Source organism: Pistacia vera, unplaced genomic scaffold (assembly GCF_008641045.1).
Source record: "Pistacia vera cultivar Batoury unplaced genomic scaffold, PisVer_v2 Contig265, whole genome shotgun sequence".
Lineage (NCBI taxonomy): Eukaryota > Viridiplantae > Streptophyta > Magnoliopsida > Sapindales > Anacardiaceae > Pistacia > Pistacia vera.
The window spans coordinates 893,650-917,878 of NW_022196074.1; the positions used below are offsets into that span (position 1 = coordinate 893,650).

At 33.8% G+C, this 24,229-nt stretch overlaps 3 protein-coding genes across 5 annotated transcripts; 1 reads left to right on the forward strand and 2 right to left on the reverse strand.

Moving 5' to 3' along the window:
* Positions 1–417: 417 nt before the first annotated feature.
* On the forward strand, positions 418–1,655 carry LOC116133136. Its single transcript, XM_031418818.1, has 2 exons — positions 418–863; positions 996–1,655. Exons 1-2 carry the CDS (start codon positions 722–724, stop codon positions 1,241–1,243), a joined length of 390 nt encoding a protein of 129 aa, XP_031274678.1. The 5' UTR covers positions 418–721; the 3' UTR covers positions 1,244–1,655.
* Positions 1,656–2,802: 1,147 nt separating this feature from the next.
* LOC116133135 lies at positions 2,803–3,656 on the reverse strand. Of its 2 annotated transcripts, XM_031418817.1 has the most exons (3): positions 3,399–3,656; positions 3,280–3,319; positions 2,803–3,150 (listed from the first exon to the last, which is right to left on the reverse strand). In XM_031418817.1, exons 1-3 carry the CDS (start codon positions 3,627–3,629, stop codon positions 3,143–3,145), a joined length of 279 nt encoding a protein of 92 aa, XP_031274677.1. In that variant the 5' UTR covers positions 3,630–3,656; the 3' UTR covers positions 2,803–3,142. The 2 variants fall into 2 exon arrangements, with proteins under 2 accessions (XP_031274677.1, XP_031274676.1); XM_031418816.1 differs by having other exon boundaries at positions 2,813–3,150; positions 3,280–3,656.
* An 8,824-nt stretch (positions 3,657–12,480) lies between these two features.
* Positions 12,481–13,209, reverse strand: LOC116133125. Of its 2 annotated transcripts, none has more exons than XM_031418805.1 (2): positions 12,823–13,209; positions 12,481–12,725 (listed from the first exon to the last, which is right to left on the reverse strand). In XM_031418805.1, exons 1-2 carry the CDS (start codon positions 13,170–13,172, stop codon positions 12,665–12,667), a joined length of 411 nt encoding a protein of 136 aa, XP_031274665.1. In that variant the 5' UTR covers positions 13,173–13,209; the 3' UTR covers positions 12,481–12,664. The 2 variants fall into 2 exon arrangements, with proteins under 2 accessions (XP_031274665.1, XP_031274664.1); XM_031418804.1 differs by having other exon boundaries at positions 12,481–12,728.
* Between the last annotated feature and the right edge of the window lie 11,020 nt (positions 13,210–24,229).

The following is a 24,229-nucleotide window of genomic DNA, read 5'->3' on the forward strand; positions in this document are numbered from 1 at the left end:
CTAACATATCTTTACTGTTAATTCTGGCCAATATATCTTCTTGATCAATTTGCCACTTTCCTACCAAGTTCAACCGTCACTTTCTCCTCTTGATGTTACCGTTCACGACAGAGTTATAATTTAATGCCATTTGTCGGCATTCAGGCTAGATTTGACACCGGAGAAGAATAACACTTATCTTCATTCACAGCCACAGGCATTATTGAATAATCTCGATTGGTATCGATCGACAGTGAAAGAAAAAGAATAAAAATACACAAGATATTCCAGTACGAATGTTTTTGTGTATATTGTTAAGAATCTAGGCTTCTAGCTGGTTGGAATAGTCAAGTGTAGGATAAGGTTTCGAGGATGCTTCCTCATGAAAGGGCCCGAGACTGAGTTTGTATAAAGAGCTTGGTTCGGCTGCAGTGTGTGGTGAAACCAAAGTAAACCATCGTATCTTAAGCAAAACGTACAGTTCGGTTTATTTTTAAAGAGTTATTTACCCTTGAGTCGCTACTTGAATGTATCTTTAATTCTGGCGGTTTAATTCCAGAGGCAGTCTGTTGATTTCTTCTGCTTCTATTTGAAGTAAGCGTTTTTGAAAATAAATTTTATTAGAAATATTAAAAGTCAGAGGTCAGCTGTAAAAACTGTGCTGCTCCATGCAGTAGCTAAAACTTTTTCTTCAGTTTTGTTTACTTTAATCTGAGTTAGTACGAATTCGGAGGAGGTTGTGATGGGAGAGGGAAAATCAGAGCTAGATGAACTCAGTAACAGCTATAACGAATTGAATTCCATCAAGGAAAAACAAGAGAAGAGAGTTAGATATCTCGAAACAAGGGCGATAAATTTGGTGACCTCCTATTGTTTCTACCAAGGTATCACTTTCTTTTCTATTTCTCACTCATCTAACGTTTTGTGCAATAAACGGTGGATTCCATTTTTCCTTTCCTTGTTGAGCGCTATCATTGCTGGCCCTACCTTCATAAGCACCCTTATCAACTGGGCAGGAACTCAGTATCATTACGAGTCGAACTTAATAGAGTTGGAGATTTTACACTACCAGATGGTCATAGTCCAAAATAACCACACGCAGATTAGAGATAGATATCAGCAGCAACAGCAACAACAGGAGCTGAAACCAGATATGTTCAAAGTGTACCAGCGGTATGCTTATCTTTTTGCTATCTCATTTGCCTTGGTTGCCTTTACAGTTGTGATACTACATGCCAATTGGACTATTCCATGCATTCGTTGAAGCCCCAAAACGCCAAGAAGTGGTTGAGCTCTTCCAGACAATCCTATAATACATATTATGTATCTAGGTTTTATGAATTTGATCGTCCACTTTTCCAGTCCTAGTTTTGTAATAGTTTGTCTACGTCTCTCAAGAGATAAGTTTCATCTTAAATCTGTTAGTTATAACAATAAGGCAATAAGGAGCTAGCGTTGGCAAGACTGATGCGCATATACATATATATATAAACGATATAATTGTACTCCAGGTCTAGGTCTTGTGGATTTTACAGCTTTGTATGAGTACTGGTTGTTTGTGCCACCGCCGCCGCCGCAGTTAGAAGTCACGAGTACTTATAATGTATTTTGCTGGTTTGATATTGGTAGTTATGCAAATAATAAAATTTCTGTGGGCTTTTGTATATATTCGTTCAGTTAATTTCTCATTGGTTTGAGAATTACCATTTGTGGTTGTACTTCCTATAGGTACAAAAACTTAATCAAGGGTGGTCTGTTTGGTCGTATTTATTAAACAAGTTATTTGATCAATTATGGAATAAATTCAATATTTTAATGTTAAATAATCTAAAATTAATAAATTAATATTAAAAAGCTCTTTTACATTTTTTTAATCAAATAATTAACTAATTTTTCATAAAAGTTATATTTTATTATTATTATTATTATTTTTTTTCTATAAACTCTACTTTAATTAGCTCTACCCTCAAATAAACTCTACTTTAATTAGCTCTTACTCTTATAAAAAGATGATTTACAATGACCGACTTTGGGATTTGTTTAATTGATGGTTTTTTTGGGTCTTTCGGATTTTTTGTTTTAGCATTTGTTATTGTTATTCTCACATTGCAAACTAGTCGTTTTCACTTGTAATTAAACTACACTCAAACACCTTAAATTTGGTCTCCTAATAGAAGATTTGTACAAGGAAAACGTCATCTAAGTTTGTGTTAATTAATAAACTGAATTCAAAGTTAACAGCAAAATAAGGATTTAAAAAAAAAAAAATGCAAAATTTCAACAGAAGCAGAAAATTAATAAATGATAGATATATCCAATCTAGTGGCGGATTGTATTGCAGCACAATTACAACAGAAACCTGCAAGATGAGCAAAAATGTATCTCAATATCCCATATGTTGGGTCATGTTTATTGATGGAGATAATTACTAATTCTAATTCCTTATATGCTGATCAAACACTAAACTTGATTGGGCCTAACTCTAATAGTATGATAGAATTTGAGGTGGGTCTAACTCCTCACCTAATAAGACATTTTAAATGAGAGAGTTACCCTCTCTTATAAACCAATAGGTTTGAGTGCACTTAGACGGTGTGGGATTCCAACAAAGTGTATATATGATGCAGGATAAGAAAAATGGGTGCAATTACATCGTAATAAAGAACAATATTTTTCATTAATCATGAGGTTTCTCTCGAAGAATATAACTACTAATACCTATATATATAATGAAAGGAAGATGTAATATATAATTTGTTCGTGGTTTGGAATAGATTAATACAGGTTGTCTAATGGACTGATAATCCAATTGAATTTCATTTTTGAACAGCTAAATAAAACAAGAATTTACAGTACTTAAATTTCTCATACAGAATAGCACATATTCAGTATATACAAATACAGATTAATATATTTACACCACGTACAATAACCCTTATTCTGGCATGCCTGAATGTTTTATATAAACAGTACGTATATACATGTATCTTTGTTTTTCGTTCCAATAGGATATCAAGGTACTGATACAGGCTTCTTGCGTATTACCCTATATTACTACAGTCCATATATACAGTACAAGTAACAATTTTTTAGACAATATCTTCCTCTTGGCTCCCATGTTCATCATTTCCGATCAGAAAGCGCAAGCCACTGAGCAAACTACCTACAAGCCTGACAAACATAGGTAAAAAAAATTTAATATCATCCAAGAAAAGATATTCATATTTTATATAGTTATGATCATCAGTGTATTCTGATATTGTCCTCAACTCAAATGGAAAGAAAAAATAATCAAAATACCTGGTACTGCGAAACTGATCACTCCGTGTTGCTCTAACACCTGTAACAATCACTTTTTCGTCTTCACCTGCTCTAAACGATATTCGAAAATAATCAATAAAGTTTTGAGGAGTTAGAACCTTATCAAACAAATCAACACCATCAACAAATATTCTGATCACAGTCGGTCTTGCTGCTAGTTTGGTGCGTCGGTGAAACATAGTGGCACCGATCTTCTTTTCATGAAAAGGATCTAGGCGGATTGTATATGAATAAAGACCATGAGGGGCAGACCGGCGGCTCTCTTTGAGTTCTATCACGCGGTCGGTCTCGTTCTTTAGCAAGACAACTCTACCGAATAAATGCCCCATTTTACACTGTTCACTGATAAAACAAGCTAAAAGTTGTGTGTATATATATATATATATTTTTGGCTGTTTCAACTTGCAGTTTAATTTCTTTAATTATTGAAAATTTTGAATTCTTCTTTTACGTAGAGACAAATAATACAAATTATACAAGCACAATTTTCTTCGGGAGGTTCCAGGTCAAATTTCGCTTTTAAGAATGATAACAAGTTGAAATCAAAGATTCCAGTAGCGTTGTGCTTGTGGCAGTAATACCAATTTAAGATAAGACTTCTCGTAGAGCATTATCAACGCAAGTTAACTCGACGCCAAAAATAAGTGGCTGTCGATTGGCAGTTGATCCAAATGGATGGGATAAACGCGGTGATGATTATTCTTTGATACGAAAGGGCATTATCGTTGTTCAACACAGGTGACTTGGATGATTCTTGATATGAAAGGTCGTTAACGTAGCTCACAATTGTTGATACTGGATTTTGACACCAACTATTCGCACGTGGGAAATACTCAGCGGACTCAAAAGTCACATGTGAGTATGGGGGTGTTTGATTGAATAAGGGATGAAGAACAATGTTTAAAGTGGTTCAGATGCCCAAAAAAGGAATCCTACGTTCACTAGTATTGTATTAATATATGAAGTCAGGTTGCGTTCAGTGAGTTAAATTATAGCTTGGAGAATACAAGAGGGAGAGAAAGAGAGAGAGAGAGAGAATATGTTATTTCAGAGTAAAATTAGACAATCCCACAAACGGGAGAGGAGCCCTCTACTTATAGTAGGATGAATTAAGGTAATGATTACTAAATTTGTGAATGGGGCAGATGCCGTGCAAATCCTTCTCTGCGTCCCATTACTCACTTGCCCGAGTGATTTCCTCGACTTGTGTAGGGATTGGACACGTCGACCTTTTCTAGCCTTTCGTCAACCTGGCGCATACCCACTGCACTGGCAGGAGCATGCTGCTCACATCATCACACGACGTGGCTGCATCTGAGTAGTTGTAGAACCTTCTCAAGCTGTGACCACTCTTGCTAACAAGGCAAGGCTCGACGTCAGCCCTACTCTGTCAAGCATAATAGAAGTCCCCTGATTTTTAAGGTTTGAGGATCAAACCTTGAAAACTACACAATCATGCCTTGATTTGATGTGTTGAGTGATCGCTGGTCGATTCGACCTGGTTGCAAGAAGGTCGCGAGACATTTCCATGGAGGCGATCTGAAATGATCTTTTTTTTTCGTAAGGTCTACGCTATAACAGACCTTATCCAGTGCCATAACGAGACTACGACCTTGACCAAGGTTTGCGACCTGCTTACACTTAGCATATTTTTCGTTGAAAGTGAAAGGTCACGTCGCTTCACAACTGATACATGATGAATAGTATTTTATCTAACGACCTTTTCAGATATTATCAGTTTTGGCAACTGATATATTAATGAAACACATTTTGCTTCGATAAACGTGTCATATGCGCAATAAGTGACAGCCATGTGCATTAAATGTGATGTATGCTGAAACGACATTCCCTATCAGAACATTAAATGCGGATGTGAGTGCATTTAATGTCACGCCCCCTCCCGAGTATCCCTATCCCACTGGATCCGGGCGCTCCAGGAGACTCAGGATCTCGAAAGGAAGGTGAATACTCTTTATAAAAAAAATATTCATAAAAACAATTTCGTCTACAGACGAAAGTGAAAAGTAGTGCATTTGCATGTTTAAGGTTTAGAAGGTGGAAATACACAAATAATTATTAAAAAAAAATAGGAACTGAAATCCAGTTACAAAAGAAACATAGTATCAGAGTCCACTAAAGTTTGTAAAAGATGCAAATCATCATGCGTCAAGGCCAACTAGAGCGTAGAGTATGCTCCACACAAACCTGATCTACGATCCTGGGGGAGGAAACATAAAACAGTGAGCTGGGAAGCCCAGTGAGCGGATAATATAATTTATACGAAAATAATTTTAACTTTGAAAACATGTATGAATAATTGTATGCCACACAACACTAGTGCACTTACATGATAAGGCAACAACAGTATATATATATTATTCTCGGATGCCATGAAATCACAAACCACTAACATATAAAATAAATCAATTATCACCACCCTACTAGCACTTAGGGGCCAAGATCATAACTATCTGAACCAGTCCCTAACTCAGATATGAAGCTACACCACCCGCAGTCTACCCTCGGGGTGGTGCCAACCGCAGTCTACCCTCGGGATGGTACGAACATCATTGGATAACCATGCTCAACCCACAGTCTACCCTCGGGGTGTCATGATATGGTATCAAATATAATCTCGCCCACAGTCTATCCTCGGGGCATCCAAAATCCCACACCGGCCAATAACCGCCTGGTGTAATCCTGCTTGGAGCTCGTCAGGCGTCCGTCTTGTTCTAGTAGGATATACCAATGGTTTGGTAGGACGGACCATCTCAATGCGTGCATGAGGATAAATGTCAAATACTAACTGATGTATGGAGGGAGATGGATACTAAACAAGGGTGGTTTCTAATTCGGGAGTCAAAACATATTAATAATCATGCATCCAGAATTTCATTCCAAATATGCATCATGCATGCCTTGTACATATATAAAGCATAATATGATATAAAATTTCAATAAAAAGGGCATGTAATCATAAATGCAATGCTCACCACGTCAAAAGTACAAAAGTGTGAAAAATTCTATTTACACCCTATATTTATCATCAATTTTACTGAAGTCCCAAAACTTTTAATCTTTGAAGTCAACCCCCAAACTGACTTTCGACCTTGACAATTACACACCCATAATCGAGAACACAATGCCTCACAAAATTTTCTTTTCCCACATTATCCTCTCCACCAATTATCATCAAAGCCTAAACCCAACAAAATAATAAAAATTGGGCCTCATCATTAATAATAAGCCATCCTACTAATATAAACAAATTCATCTAAAGCCTCAAACAATACTTGGGCCTCATTTTCATTTTACAACCCAATAAGGCTTCAAAAGGCCATGTCCATTTTAAAACCCAACTAACAAAATCTGGGCCTTATTATATTAGGCCCGCCACTATTATAATAAAACTCAATAATTCAAACAACTATCTTTTCCCCAAAATTTCCCAGCAGCTAAACAAAAATGTTTCTTCCAAATGACGTTAAGCACAAAGCAAAATGAACTTCCAGCCAACAAAATAAAAAAAAAATCAATTAGCAATTCTATACATACAAAGTTCAGTTCACGTTTTCATCATACCAATATTTCTTTTTAAGAAACAATTCCAGCCAACATTACAATATCAAAACAGTAAATATATGAACACTCAAGGTAACTTCCAGCAGCTCCAACTTGCAAAATTCATAAACTGAACCCATAACAATAAATCATCATTAAGAAAGTATCAAAACTCATATGCTGACTATTCTTAAATTTTATTATGCCCAACCAACGCAACCAATCAATTATCAATTTCATGCCTTCTCCTCATCACAATTCACTGCTTAGCATTCCCATAAACAAGCACAACAAAATATTAAAGAATGACATAACACCCGAATTGTCCACACCCACACATGAAATTGAAAACATGCAGTTTCATGCAATATTATTCCACTCACACTTTCTCCTTTGCTTTCAACTCAAGTGCTCAGTCCTCCTATCTTCTTCACCTATTTGATTCAAAATTGAAATAAGAATTGGGATCTAAACAATGAGGGAAATGAAAGATTGGAAATGCATGCCTAACACTTAGTACTTTACCCTTATGAAAATTCTCCCCCTACAAATCACCTCTCGGCCCTCTTCCACTTCAACTTAAAATTGCCTTTCTCTCTTTCAATTTACACAAGAGAATGAACGCAAAATGAGAAAGAGAAAAGAAAACAAGCTTCTCCTCTCTCACCCTTTTTTTTTCCCCTTTCATTCTCTCCGCTGTCTCTTTCTCCACTCCCCCATTCCTCATCTCAAAATTAATAAAATTTCACAACCATGGCAAAACAATGTGCCAAAACCGTGGGCTAATTCTCCTAAAGAAATTGCCTTTAATCCATCTTACATTGGCCAATTATGCATGCATCCCTTAGTCTTTGATTCTTACATCTTGCACCCCAAAATCCTTTAAATAAAGTTAAGTTTTATCATACTCTCACCCCTGGAGAATTATGCATGTACCCTTGCATGACACAATATTAAAAGGACCCCTCATCTTAATCAATTTCATAAAATTGTTAAAAGATTTTCACACTTCCCATCTTCTGCGAGCAGCTGGTCTTAGGATATTCTCAGGCACAATAGTCTCTAGCGAATTGAGATGCCATGGCGGACACATTCTTTTATCACTCCATCTTGGAACCTTATTGTTTTGTTTTTCTGAATCTGCAACTTCTTCAATGACTAATGGTAACCTCATGTCTTGTTGGGCAAGAGCAATACTTGTGTCTTCTAAACTTCCCATTTCTATTCCGATTATCATGCAGCACGCCATGCCCACCACACACTCCTTTCTCCACTTCTCATTCTTCACACGATGCCTGCACACATAAAATTAAAAATATTTTAACAAGTTGAAGGGGGAGATAATTTTGACAACAATGACTTACACGTGTAAAGTGGTAAGCTGGTCTTAGAAATTACACATGAATGATTATAATCAAATACAAGGACTGAATAATAAATGAGAGATATGATTTTTAAAGTGATTCAGATGCTTAAAGCAAATCATACATCTATTGTTTCTTTTATAGATGAGAAATTATAAGAGGTCACATATAGCGAACAATAAACATAGGTACAATAACTGAGTATTCAGAGAGAATATCAAGTCAGTCTTTTTCCTGTAAGTTATCTTTCCTCTGAAAATAAATATTACAATCAGAATGAGGGTTTAATATCAGAATCCCAAAAATGAGAGGGGGGGTCTTATATTTATAGTTGAGGAATTCAAGGTAATGATTATAAATCTGCAAGTGAGTAGGTGCCGTGCAAGTTATTCCTCGCCTCCCATTGGCGGATAACTTAGGAAATATCTTCGAATTATCTAGGGCTTGGACAAGTGTTCGATCCTCAACCACTCATAGACAAACCTGAATCTGCTAAGTTAGTGACAGCCATATTCTTTCTGTCATGGAACAACGTGACAACTCCTAGACGGTGCAAAATCTTTCTGAACTCTGATGGGTGCTTGTTGACGTAAGCTAACGCTAGCTTTGATTTTTTAGGCATAACAATGATGTAGAATAAACTACATGTATAGTGCTGCTATAATATATATTTACAATATAGGCATGTCTATGCTAAACAAGGTAGTCAGATTTTCAGGCAATATCTTCCTCATGGCCTCCATAGTCATCGCTTCCAATCAGAAAGTGCAAGACCCTAATCAGACAACCAATAAGCCTGATGACCATAATAATAGATATAAAAATTCAATATCATCTAAGAAGAGAATTTTATGCAAATGATTTTGTAATTAAATACCTAACCAAATGATTCTTCTTGTGATCAAAAGGGTCTAATTGGATTGTGTATGAGTAAACGCCATCAGGGGCAAACCGACGACTCTCTTTCAGTTGTATGACACGATTGGTCTTGTTCACTAGCACAACCACTCTACCCAACAGTTGAGTCATCGTGCTCCGATCGCTGATACAAGTAAGCAAGTGTTGATGGATTTGGGCAGCTTTGTTGCTCTAACAATGTGACCATTAACTAGTTCTTGTTATATTGACATTTTCAAGCATGACTTTATGTTTGCTTGCTCAACAAAAAATGTTTGTTAATTAAAGATGGTCGGGAGAGGATCAAATAATGATTTAACAGTGCGAGTTGATGATGAGTTCATCTTCCAGAACATGTATAATTATCACATGCATGCAATTTTTTTTCTTATCTATCAAAAACATATATTTGAATAATAATGTTAAAGATATGAAGTTGGGATTCCAACTTTATATCCCAAGTGATGAAGCTACTTATACGTCAGAATTGCTTTGATTATAGGATAATGAATAATTTTCTTATGTTTAATCTAGTATTGACATGTAAATTGCCACATCATTCCTAACTTTGTATATGCAACATTATTGATATTTAAATATTTTACTCAGAGTATGAGATAAGTAATTAAATATCATTTTTCATGTTTGATTCATTACTGCTTCCCCTAGATTCATCATATTTTGTTTTTTATTTCAAATTTTAATAATTGTACACTATTCTGGGACGATTTGACATTTCCATTTACTTAATTTTAATCTTCTTTGTTTAGAATTTTATAAGTATATTCCTTTCTTTGAGGAAAATGGACGGTGGTTGTCTTAGGCTCCAGGAAAGGAACAAGAGGTTAGTAGGAGCTGACGTGGGTTGCCAACCAAGACCTGCTCCTTACACTTTATTTACAGTGTGTTTTCTGAGAGTGGGCTTGAAAAATGAAGAAACTTGAGTTTTAGTGAAGGGTTGAAGCAGCTATACCATTTCATTTAGCAGAGCTTTGATTTTAAGGTAATCCGTGAAGATCAATCTAGACTATCAAGCGCTAATAATAATAGAAGGAATAACTCTTAATGGTCTACAATCTAATTATATATGTTCATACACCCAAGACTGTAAACGAGCCGAGTCGAGCCGAGCTGAGCTTTTGGCTTATCGAGCTCGGCTCGTTTACAACAGTATCAAGCTCGAACTCAAGCCTGGCGAGCCTCAGAATTGAGACTCGAGCTCAAGCTCGGTCGAGTTCGAGCCGGCTCGCCAGCTTGATCCCTAAATTTTAAAAAATAACAAAACACCCCCCTATTTTTTAAATTTTAAAAAATGACAAAACACCCCCTGAATTTTTTAATCCCTAAAACCAGTAAACCACACCTCCTAGTCGCCGTAATCCCCAAAATTTTATCAATCTCCACCACAGTTTGTCGGCAGCACCAACACACCTCCCAGTCGTCGTCAACTCTTCGCCGTGAACCACGTCTTCTTCATCGGATTTGCGTCGCAGAGCTGTCGCCAAACTTGCCATCAACTCTTCGTTGTGAACCATGTCTTCTTCATCGAATTTGCGTCGCAGATCTGTCACCGTCAGACCCATTGAAGTCTCACTTGGTTGCTTTGTTTGTATTTGGGATTTAGGACAAGTGGGACTGGGATGAAATTGATTTGGGATTTTAGTGTATCATGTTTAAGAATTCGCACTTTGGGGGGGGGGACATTTTTTACTGGAAAATATCAGTTTAATACCTAATTGTTTAAAAAATACCAAAGCACCCTGTGTAAGTGTACAGTGCTTACACGAGCCAGACTAGGCTCACGAGCCCACAAGTCGAGCTTCACTGTGTTCGAAGTTGACTCGGTTAAAAAACAGCGTTCGAGTCAAGCCTTATCGAGTCGAGCTCTAAACGAGCTTTTACCGAGTCGAGCCAAGCCGGCTCGGCTCGTTTACAGCCCTACATACTCCTAACATTCGATTAACAGCGCAATTGATAGTTACAGAGTTACGGTCTGGAGCCAATTTATGTTGGATGTTGTCAAGTAAATGGTTTGCATCTGTAGATTGGACATATCAAAGCAAACAAACCAAACCTACCTAGCTTAAGTCTCAAAAAGTGCCTTCCAGTGAGCTCAACCCCAATCTACTTATTTGGGCCTTCAATCATTCAAACACCCATCTCAGAATATTTGGTAAGGGCTCTATTAATTTGTTTGTATGTATCTACGGTTTGGTAATTAATTAACCATAATAAGAATACTGTAAAACACACACACAGCTTCGAAGGATAGAACTTGGACTTACGGGATAATTTTCCAAAACATTGAGTGATCAAATTGACTGCAGTGATAATTTTTAATCGTAATTAGCAATTTAGGCCATTAAACAAGATGAAAAAAAAGAAATATTCCCTTCGCATTTAAGATATGTCAAAACTGCGAGATAGTTCTTAAGAATTGTTGGCCAGTTACCTGTAGTACAGCATGTGTCGAAGAATACAGTGATGTGAAACTAGTTTACCATTTGATTTGTTGTCCCTTTGGAGTAGGCTAAATGAATTTCCACATTTAATATAATTAATGCTTCTTAAATTTAGTTTTTCCAATTGTGTGAACCAAGATGTTGCAGGCATTGTAGCATATTTCACCAAAGACCACTCATGGGACGCCTCCTTGATCTTCTTCTTCTTCTTCTCTTCCTTCTCCTTTTCCTCATCCACATCCTCAACCTTACCCTCCTCATCCTCATCATCAAAAATTTCCTACTCAGCGGTCTTCTCAATCCAGACAGAAATTGGATAAAGGATGAGTTCAGAGTGCTTCTCAATGAGATCCTTCAACCGGCGCTCCTCAAGGTACACAAGCTGGTCTTCCATAAGGTGGAGTGTAGTCTTTGTACCACGGCCAAGAGGCTCACCAGTGGTGTCTCTGGGGAAAGTGAATGATCCACCAGCCTGGGATTCCCATACATATTGCTACTTATCATTGTGCTTGGTGGTGACAATAATCTTCTCTGCCACCAAGTAAGCCGAGTAGAAACCAACACCAAATTGACCAATCAAACTGACATTAAATTTATACATTCCAATCGGTCAACAAAGGAAGCACTCGTGACACTCCAACTTGGAAATTTTCAATTTTCAATCGGTCAACTGATTTGTGTACGTATGCCTCTTTCTTTTTTTTTTTTTTCTTTTTTTTTTTTCCCTGGTACGTCATCTAATAAGTTGCTTTGCAAGTCAAAGTTTTGCCCCACCATGATGGGTTGAATTCGATTCTAGAAGATTAAGATTACAAATTCGATGCCTTTGTTGGCGGTCGTCGACATATATTTATCAGATTAGTGCTTGAAATCTTTTATATATTTGGGTTCCGTAGTAAAATAAATAAATAGAACGATATCTACTCATCAAATTTCGACTAGGAAGAGAAAATACATGCATTTACAGTAGAAATCAATTTTGTTTCATCAAGAGACACATTAATTTGATTCAAGAATTTTGTGCCATAAAGAAACGAAGATAACAATATATACATATGTGCCACAAAGGTAATCGATTTTTCAGGCGATATCTTCCTCTTGGTCCCTTTGGCGATTGTTTCCAATCAGAAAACGCAAACCCCTTCTTAGAAAAACAAATTAATTAGCCTCAATATTAAAGAAAAAGTTTAAACAAATGATGGTATAGTTAAATTCTGATATTTAATTTCTGTCAGTACCTAATCCTGCGTAGATGATCAATCCCTCTTGCTCTAACACCTCTAACAGTGACTTCTCCGTCTTCGCCAATCCTAAAGGAGATTCGAAAAAAATCAATGAACACTTGGGGAGTCAGAACCTTGTTGAGGCACTCAACACCATCAGCAAAAATTCTTATAACAGTCGATCTTGCTGCTAGTTTGGTGCGTCGGTGAAACATAGTGGCGCCGATCTTCTTTTGCTGAGAAGGATCTAGGCGGATTGTATATGAATAAAGACCATGAGGGGCAGACCGGCGGCACTCTTTGAGTTCTATCACGCGGTCGGTCTCGTTCTTTAGCCAGACAACTCTACCGAATAAATGCCCCATTTTACTCTGTCTATTGATAAAACAAACTAAAAGTTGCGTGTATATATATATATATATATACACGCAACTTGTCAGATTCATTCATCATTGTCTGGCTATTTCAAACTGCAGATGTCGACATCTGCAGTTCGAAATAGCCACGCAACTTTTAAGTTGGATTGTGTATGAATAAAAGCCATCAGTGGCAGACCGGCGGCTCTCTTTAAGTTGTATGACACGATTGGTTCCGTTCACCAGCACGACGGCTCTAGCAAACAGTTGAGTCATGGTCATCCGGAGCTGTATACGTCATCCTAAATTTAAACTTACATATACATTTTACGTCATCATATTACGTCTCATAGCATTTGTTTTAAGTCAGAGATGGAGACTGGAGTTCTCTTAAAAGTGTCCAGAATTCATACGCAATTGATGTTTTAATTCTCATGTGATATTTGTGTTTATTTAAGAAATTGATTTTATAGATATCTGGTTGGTGCTGGTGCCTAAAAACCAAAAAAAAAAAAAAAAAAATCCAAACTTTTTGAAAAGATGATGTAGTAAGGCAATTACCTCTGAATGACTGAGTGATTTGATATGGACTCTTGAGTGTATTATTTAATGGATTGTGAGTTCGAATCTCTCTTCGGTTGTTAATAGAGGTAGTCACTAGAGCTCTTATTCGATCAATGATTTTAGGGTTTCAAGGATTAGTTGAAGTATGCGTAAATTTACCTAGATACCCTCAATCTTAAAAAAAAAAAAAAAAAAAAAATGTAGCAAGACTTGTAGTCCACTAATCAGCTGCCCCTTAATCAAACTCCCAATTCAATAACTCACAATCTACAGCTTCAATTTATACCTCTTCTTTCTAGTCATAAACTATTGTACTATAATCCAAACTGCAAATGTATTTCATTTAAAACTAAATTAACAACTGTTAAATATTATTAATTGTGCGTAAGATGATCCATCGAATTTTCATTTGTTTCATATACAAAAGTAATAGCCAATGAGAAGAAAATAAACATAGAAATCACAGTTGCTTCAACTTCTAACAGCACTCACTTGAACTACGGAGGCAAATTTTAATTTTAGAGCGACGAGGTCTCCCATATCTTCTGCAACTGCGAGCAGCTGGCCTTGGGAGATTCTTACCGCACACAATAGTCTCAAGCGAATTGGGCTGCCATGGCGGACACATTAATTCTTGCCGTCTGTTGCCACTTTTTTCTTCGGGGAGGCATGTTGAAATGGCTTTCTACTGTATGTGGATTAATCATAATGTTAAGTTAAAATGTTTGCTCTAGACCATCTATTGAATTAATTAATCCTCAACTGTGTTAATTTGTCACATCATAAGTTTTGATCATTAGCCGGTAGTTTGCCGTATTATAAGAACTTGTAAATTACTTATTAATTTTTTTATGATCGGAGATATCCAGATCAGTTTATATGCTCTAAACTTATCATTTGGAATTTTAGAATCATCGATCGAATAAAAACTCCAATAGTCACCCCTATTAGTAATCAAAGAAATGTAAAACTTATGTTACATGAGTAACGTAAATAACGTGATTTTCATCAGTTTTAAAGTTGATGGTCCACGTTCTTTGTTCAGTTTTCAAACACTTCAGTTTTCAAACGTTTGGGATTTATGGCAGCCATTAAGCATGCCATTAAAAGCTTGATGGAAGCTTGGTTATGTATATTATTTTGGTCCCTAAGCTCAAGAACTCGAATATACAGAAAAATACAAAAAAATACAAAAAAAATACATCATCAATAGAGTGTCTTGAGAGCTTAGAAGATCCAAAATACTGCTCGTGAGTTTGTTTCAATGGCTGGAGGTAATTCTTGATTCCTGGTTTATAGTTTAAGAATATTATATTATTTGTATTTCTGTTTAGATTACAGATAAATGTCTTACAGTTGGTATCAGAGCCATATAATACCTCTGCCTTGATGTTTTGCAAAAGAATTTTTTGAAGCTCTCTGTTCATGACCGTTTTGAAATATTTTTTAAATCAAAGTTTGTTTTTTAGTTGTTTTTCAATGAAAATAAATGTTATAAATCATTAGGAAATTGGATTTATATCATTTCTGGTCTTTGAAACAATTATTTTCGAGTTTAAATAGTGAATTTCCACCCGGGTTTGGCTATTGGGTCATTTTGGGGTCGGGTATCCAATTACAGATCCGTTCAAAGGTTGAAGACGATTAGAGATGACATGTCATTTTTCCTTCAGTTTTGAAACTGACATGTCGTTTTCTTGTCAATTAAAAAAAAAATGTTTTAGATCTGGCACTCTGGGACTTGAACCCGTGATCTCATGTAAAGAGATGTGCTACTGGGCCCAACAGACCACTTTACGTTTCTGTCATGACATTGGTAAAATAATATTTATACTGTTTCTAATTCTGCTCATTTTAATTGTGCCTATTACATTAATTTTGGTTTAATTATATTCATTTTTTGGATAAGTTAAATTGTGCGGAATCCTAAATTAATTATGCTCATATTTATCTTTCATGAATTGATTATATCTTTCTACTTGCAATTTTTGAATGAGTATATATGGATAAAGACATAATATTAAATGTTATGCATAATATTATAGTTTTTATTATGCAATATTTTTTATGCTTATGAGAATATTTTGTGCATAATATAACATATTAGTATTTGATTATGTAATTCGTAATATTAGGCTAGTCTTTATGGGATTTAATGTCTAGTGATCCATATAATTTTAATTAATTAGAGAATAGCCACAGCATCTTTAATTAAATAAAATTATATATTATGATTAATTAGGATCACATAAAGAATATTAGACATTAATTGTAATTAATTATACTTAATATAATAAATTACATAATTTTAACAAATACTAATATGTTATTATTATGCACAAAATATTCTTATAATATAAGCATAAATATTGCATAATTAAACTATAATATTATGCATAACATTTAATATTATGCCTTTGACTAAATATATACTTATCCAAAAATAGCATGTATTAATATAGAGCAGAAATAATCAATTCATGCAAACTAAATATGAGCATATATAATAAATAAATTTGCACAACAATTATCCAAATTGCATATAATTAAATCAAATAAAAATTATAAGCACAACATTTTTTTCCCGCAGGAATTTTTGTTATATTTATATTATTAATTAGGATAAAATATCAAGTTATTCATAATTTATCTACAGGAATTATGAATTTAGTAAATAATTTGATAGTTTTATCATAAAGAATAAATGAATCTGCTTGAATTAGAAATTTAGCCCACATGCAATTTTTATGTCAATTAGATTCAATTTTTTAAGCATGATTTACATTGGTAAAGCATGATATTTTGTTTAGGCCTCAGTTTAAACATAAGCATGTAATATATAATTTTATGCAGTCATACAACCTACAAATTTCTCTGATATTCGTTATGATATCCCTGAACTTAAGGGAGACAACTATAAGGTCTGGAAGGAGAGAGTTCTTCTTCATTTGGGGTGGATGGACATAGACTATGCTATTAGGAAAGACGAACCACCAGTACTCACTGATACTAGCACTGCAGCGGACATCGCGCTTTATGAACGATGGGAGCGATCTAATCGTCTCAGCGTGATGTTCATTAAGACTAGAATCTCTGCTAGTATCCGTGGTTTTGTTGATCAGCATGAAAAAGTCAAAGACTTGCTAAAAGCCATTGATGATCAATTTGTCACTTCAGACAAGGCACTAGCAAGCACCCTAATCATGAAGCTTTCATCCCTAAGACTCACCGATGTGACAGGTGTGCGCGAGCACATCATACAAATGAGGGATATTATGGCTCAATTGAAGAATCTTGAGGTTGAAATGTCGGATTCCTTCTTGGTGCACTACATCCTGAATACCCTTCCGCACCAATATGGACCCTTCAAAATCTCATACAACACACATAAGGATAAATGGTCAATTAATGAACTTATGACCATATGTGTTCAAGAGGAAGGGAGACTGGTGATGGAACATGGAGAAAGTGCAATGCTGGCAACGCATGGAAAGGGAAAATATAAAGTCAATCAGAAAGGGAAAGGTAAAATGCCTCCCCAAGGTGGTATCAATAAAGATTCCAAGTGTTTCTTCTGTAAAAAGAAGGGACACATGAAGAAGGAATGCGCCAAATTTCATAAATGGCTTGCGGACAAAGGTAATCCAACCTCATTTGTTTGTTATGAATCTAATATGGTTAATGTCAATATTAACACATGGTGGATTGATTATGGATCAACAATCCACATTTCAAATTCCTTGCAGGGGTTGCAAAACCTAAGGAAGCCAGTGGGAAGTGAGCGAAGCATCTTATGAGGAAACAAGATGGGCTCGCACGTGGAAGCTGTAGGAACTTGCTATTTAATTTTAAGTAGTGGCTTTGTTTTAAAGTTAGAAAAGACCCTTTATGTTCCAAGTTTTTCTAAAAACTTGATTTTAGTTTCAAGGCTTATACCTTTTGGATAGTCCTTTAATTTTTCAGATTCATCATTCAGCTTACTTTATAAATCTGATTGTGTTGGGAATGGTACTTTGTCTGATGGTCTTTACTGCATTAATTTACAAAACAATGCCACTTATGATTCAATGCATGTTCACACTGGCGCTAAAAGATGTGTTATTAATGAGGACTCCTTTAAATTATGGCACCAAAGATTAGGTCATATTTCCATAGATAGAATTAAAAGACTAGTAAATGAAGAAGTACTTAATATTTTGGATTTTACTAATTTTGAGACTTGTGTGGACTGCATAAACGAAAAGCAGACCAACAAGTCAAAGAAAAGTGCCAATAGGAGTTTAGACACATTAGAGATCATACATACTGATATATGTAGTCCAGACATGGACTCACATGGTCAGAAATACTTCATCTCTTTTATAGATGATTACTCACAATATATGTATCTCTACATGCTTCATAACAAGTACGAAGCATTAGATGCCTTTAAAATCTTTAAGGCTGAAGTAGAGAAACAATGTAGTAAGCAAATTAAGATCTTGAGATCATAAAGAGGTGGAGAATATTATGGTAGATACACAAAGGATTGACAAGCACCTGGGCCATTTGCAATGTTTCTTCAAGAGCATGGGATTGTTGCCTAATACACCATGCCTTGTTCACTAGACCAGAATGGTGTAGCAGAAAGAAGAAACTGAACATTGTTGGACATGGTGCGGAGTATGCTTAGTAGCTCCAATCTTCCTAAATCATTGTGAGCTAAAGCACTTAATACATCAGTGTATATATTGAACCGAGTTCCAACCAAGGTTGTTCCTAAAACTCCATTTGAATTATGGAAAGGTTGGAAACCGAGTTTGTGACATATGCGCGTTTAGGGATGCCTATCTGAGGTGAGAATTTATAATCCACAAGAGAAGAAGCTGGACCCAATGACCATTACTGGGTATTTCATTGGATATGCTGAAAGGTCTAAAGGTTATATATTTTATTGTCCATCTCACAACACTAGGATTGTGGAATCAAGAAATCCAAAGTTTCTTGAAAATGACTTGATTAGTGGGAGTGATTAAACCAAGAATATAGTTTCTGAGAATGATCATTCAGAATCTCAACCTTACACCTCAAGTGATAAATTGGTTATTGTTTACAGCACCCCTCAAGTACAAACTAGTGTTGAACAACCAATCATTGAAGTTCCACAAGCTGCTGACAACATTCCAATAGATTAGGTAGTTCAAGAGTTGCCAATAACTTTTAAACAACGAGTTGAACCACATACTTCTCTGAAATATGATGATACAACATTAAGAAGATCTACTAGACCAAGGAGATCAGCAATTCCTAATGATTATGTTGTGTATCTGCAAGAATCTGACTATAACATTGGAGCCAAAAATGATCTCGAGTTCTTTTCACAAGCCATGAGTTGCCAAGAATCAGAATTATAGTACAGTGCCATGAAAGAAGAGATGAATTCTATGAAAAGTAACGAAGTCTGAGATCTTGTTGAGTTGCCTAATGGTGTAAAAGCCATTGGATGTAAATGGGTCTTTAAGACAAAAAAGGACTTATTGGGCAACATTGAGAGATACAAGGCAAGACTCCTTGCTAAGGGATTCACTCAAAAAGAAGGAATCGATTACACGGAAACTTTCTCTCCTGTATCTAAGAAAGATTCTTTGCGTTTGATTTTGGCATTAGTAGCCCATTTTGACTTAAAGTTGCAACAAATGGATGTGAAAACAGCATTTCTCAATGGAGATCTAGAGAAGGAGGTTTACATGAAACAACCCGAAGGATTCCCCTCTAGTAATGGCGAGCAATTGGTTTTAAGAAACTTATATGGTTCGAAGTGTGATTTGATTTAATTAATAATGGAATAAAAGTTTTTTTAAATATGTCATAGGAATGAATTTAGGTTATACCATATTTAGATTGATGTTTGTTTAACGTGTTTAATTTTTTGACATTCTCATCATTATTGTTGTCTAATATTCTTATTAAATATCTATTAAATATTGTTTATGTTTTATTGATCATTGTAATTTTGTAATTAAAATTTTGTTAATTCACATAAGAATATATATCGATTCATATTATTTAAATGTTGTTGTGTGTGATTTTTCCATCAAGCTTAGAGAAGTCAGAGAATTGCGAGGTTATAGCTCTATCCAGAATCAGTTCGACTCAATCGATTGTCCGACCCAACATAAACTCGTCGAGATGTAGCTCGACCTAGCACAAGCTAGTCGCGACCAATCCCTACAATTGTTCAACCAACTCACATATAACTTCAGATCCCGAATATCTCGGAAAGGATCAAATCGATAGCAATCTTGGTGCAATCTCAGCGCTCAATCACGAGAATATCATAGTTGTATTTCAGTCTTAATTGTAATCTATTTATTTTCGTTATTTCCTTTGTACAAAATTTGTATATAAAGCCCCTCCAACGATGAGAAAATGGTTAGCAAATTGTTCTAGGAATATTATTGTAAGCTCTCACATTAAATACAAAAATAGTGGACATAGGCTCAAGAGTTTAACTCGCCAAACCACTTTAAAAACTCATTGTGTCATTTATTTTACTGCTTTCAATTCATTACATTGCTAGTTTTTCATAATCATGCACACATCAGTTCAGATTCCATCAAGGTCAACCAAATCACTCTAGTTGGTGCAAAATCTTGTATCAACAAATGTGAATACGAAACAAACAGTTGGAATATGAATTTAGATATTATAATAAATAAATACGGTGATTTAATAATAATAATAAAATCTTATTGGTACAGTTTTAAAGAAAAGGGTAATAAATATTTTGTTAAATATCCAAGTCAGAGATGTCATGATGATGTCATAATATATTAGTTAAGCAGTTAATTGTGGTCCGGCAATATAGTTATAAAACATTTATATGGTTCGGCATAGGTCTTGTTCAATTAATAATGGTTCGGAAGTTTTTTTAAATTTGTAATAGAAATGGTTATTTATAGTTTTTGTTAATTAAGATTATAATATATTTACATTGATGTTTGTTGAATATGTTTAATTTTGTAATATTCTCATAAACACTTTTGTCTAACATTCTTATTAAATATCTATTAAAATATTAAACATTGTTTATGTTTTATCGAGCATTTTAGTTTTGTAATTAAAATTTTGTTAATTCACTTTAGAATATATATTGATTTGTTTTATTTAAATAGGAATAGGAAACAAACAGACAGAATATGAATAGAGATGTTATAATAAATAAACATAGCAATTTAAGAAGAATAAAATCTTATTGGCACAAGTTTAATAGAAAGGATAATAAAAATAGATTGGGGAAGGTGGTAAAGATGTATATGACATTTATGCAAAATGGTTAATCATACAATTAATAATAATATGGAAAAGTTGGTTATTGATATCACTTCAATATTATGTAAATTAATTATTTAAAATTAAAAATTATACTGATCTTTTATGCGAAAAAGTTTGTCACAGTATAAGATTCATATGCTTCCTTCGTATCTATAATCCTCATATTGATTTTGAAAACGAACGTCTTTCCATACAGTTCATTCAAAGCTTTTGGGATTATTTTCTGATCGTTGCCTTGTTTGTTCAGCAGTTGAGAACACGATAACACATTCAATTTATTGGGTGTTGTATCAAACAATATAAAAGTTGCTTCAGGAAAATGAATAGACATCTAGTAACAAATAAACATGTCAATTGAAAAAGTGTCAATTTTTTGGATAAGGGGATACGAAACGGTAGTAGAATGTTCGCACAACGTTAAAAATAAAGCATAATAAATATTTTGTTAAGTATGCAAGTTAGAAATTTCATGATGATACTATAATATATTAGTTAGGTAGTTAATAATTGTCCGGCAAGTGGGTTTTAAAAACATCTTATGGTTCGACATGAGATTTAATTTAATTAATAATGGAATGGAATTTTTTTTAGATATGTCATAAGAATGGTTATTTATAGATTTTGTTAATTTAGATTATAATATACTTAGATTGATGTTTGTCAAATGTGTTTAATTCTTTGACATTCTCATAATTACTGTTGTTTAACATTCTTATTAAATATTGTTTATGTTTTTTTTTTATCATTGCAATTTTGTAATTAATTTTTTTTATAAGTTATTAAATATTTGGATTAATTGTAGACAATCCAATGAGTTTTAACTTTTATTTTCAGATTAAATTAAAAATCATTTAAATTTTTACATGTGTAAGAAATTACATAAGAAACTTGCTAAAAATTGAATTTAATACATCCTATTTGGTAATCTACATTACATCTTTGGCATGTGATATTTCCTGGTGACGTCAATCTATCCTAGTGTATATGATTTTGATCCTCCTTGACGCAAGTCCAAAATATTCCTCTTTTAATGAGAATTGTCGCAGTTGGAGTCATGGACTTGAATACTTCCCTGCAATTTTTCAGTTTGTGGAAATGATTAGGTAGTTTTACTAATTTCATTAGAATTTTTTATACCTCTACTATCATATATAGTGAGTAGAGCAACAATAGTCTGATATATTGCTTGCATGTTATGTTGTTTGCAAACTGCAATCGGTAGGTGTAATCTTGTATCTCTATCATGTTTCACGAAGAACAAATGTGTTTCAAGCAGTAGCAAAGCATGTTTATTTTCTGCTTCTGTAAGGGTCTTCAGAATTGAAAGTCCTACTGTTGTTATTGTTGGCAGTTTGTGTTGTTGTTTGAGGATGTCTCTTCTATGTAAGACTTCCTTTACGTTTGCTTGTTTGTTGAAAAATTTGCACCTGTAAATTGTAAGGTATGGTTTAGCATAACTCATTTCAACAGTTGGCAGTCACAATACCAATACCTGTATGACTAAAGAATTAACAATGAAAAAGTGTGCAAATTACGACTCAGTTAAATATCAATTCTAACACGCATTTTGATTTTTATGTATTAGAAAACCATTAATAACTAAAGATACAAATGGTTTGGCATAACCCATTTAAATTGTTTGGGGTCTCAATATCATTTTTTGTATGACCAACAAAATAATGAAATCAACAAATTAATGAAATATGATGATATTAGTAAAACTTACGTCAACCGTATTGCTTGTAGGCGGTGTCGTTTTTCTGAGTTGCTTTTGCAATGATTTGTTGTAAAATTTCTGATGGTAATTGTAATAGATTTGTGAGTTGTATTTTTATTCTTTTGCAAGGAATCATGATGCTTTGGTGGCTTTTTTTTTGTGTAAGTATATGGAAATTATGTTGTTACTACGGTCTTTGTGGTTTATATAATTTCTGTGTGGATAGCGAACCCTTTTATTTTTTGTATTTTGACTTCTTAGATAATGTTGTGTTAGTTATTAATGAGAGTCAATATTATTATTTGAATCTAGTTTTTAGTATTTTTGTAAATTAATGATGATATTTTTAGTTTATTGAACATTAATTATTTGATTTTTTTATATCTATACGACATTGTTGTTTCATTGTAGTTTGTACTGAAAAATATTTATTATTCTATTTAAAGAATATAAAATATTTTGGTTTTAATCATTCAATGTTACGTATTAATTTAATTTAAATGTAAACAGTTCACTTTCATCTAAATTTCTATATAGGTATATTAAGTATTTGATATATTCGATTAGTACAAATTTTTTTTAAAAGAATTGGAAACAAATAGACAGAATATCCAAGTCAAAGATGTTATAATAAATAAACACAGTGATTTAATAATGATAAAATCTTATTGGCTCGGTTTTAAAGGAAATGGTAATAAATATTTTTATTAAATATCCAAGTAAGATATTTCATGATGATGTCATAATATATTAGTTAAGCAGTTAATTATGGTTCGGCAATATGGTTATAAAACATTTATATGGTTTGGCATTGGTCTTGTTTTATTAATAATGGTACGGAAGTTTTTTTTAATTTGCAATAGAAATGGTTATTTATAGTTTTGGTTAATTAAGATTATAATATATTTAGATTAATGTTTGTTGAATATGTTTAATTTTTCAACATTCTCATAAAAACTTTTGTCTAACATTCTTATTAAAAATCTATTAAAATATTAAATATTGTTTATGTTTTATCGAGTATTTTAGTTTTGTAATTAAAATTTTGTTAATTCACATTAGAATATATATTGATTTGTTTTATTTAAATAGGAATAGGAAACAAATAGATGGATTATTAATAGAGATGTTATAATAAATAAACACGAGGATTTAAAAAGAATAAAATCTCATTGGTACAAGTTTAATAGAAATGATAATAAGAATAGATTGGAGAAAGTGGTAAAGATGTATATGACATTTATGCAAAATGGTTAATTATAGACATAATAATAATATGAAAAAAGTTGGTTATTGATATCACTTCAATATTATGTATATTAATTATTTAAAATTAAAAATTATAATGATCTGTTGTGCAAAAAATTTGTCATAGTATAAGATTCATATGCTTTCTTCATATCCATAATCCTCATATTGATTTTGAAAACTAACATTTGTCCACACAGTTCATTCAAAGCTTTTGGGATTA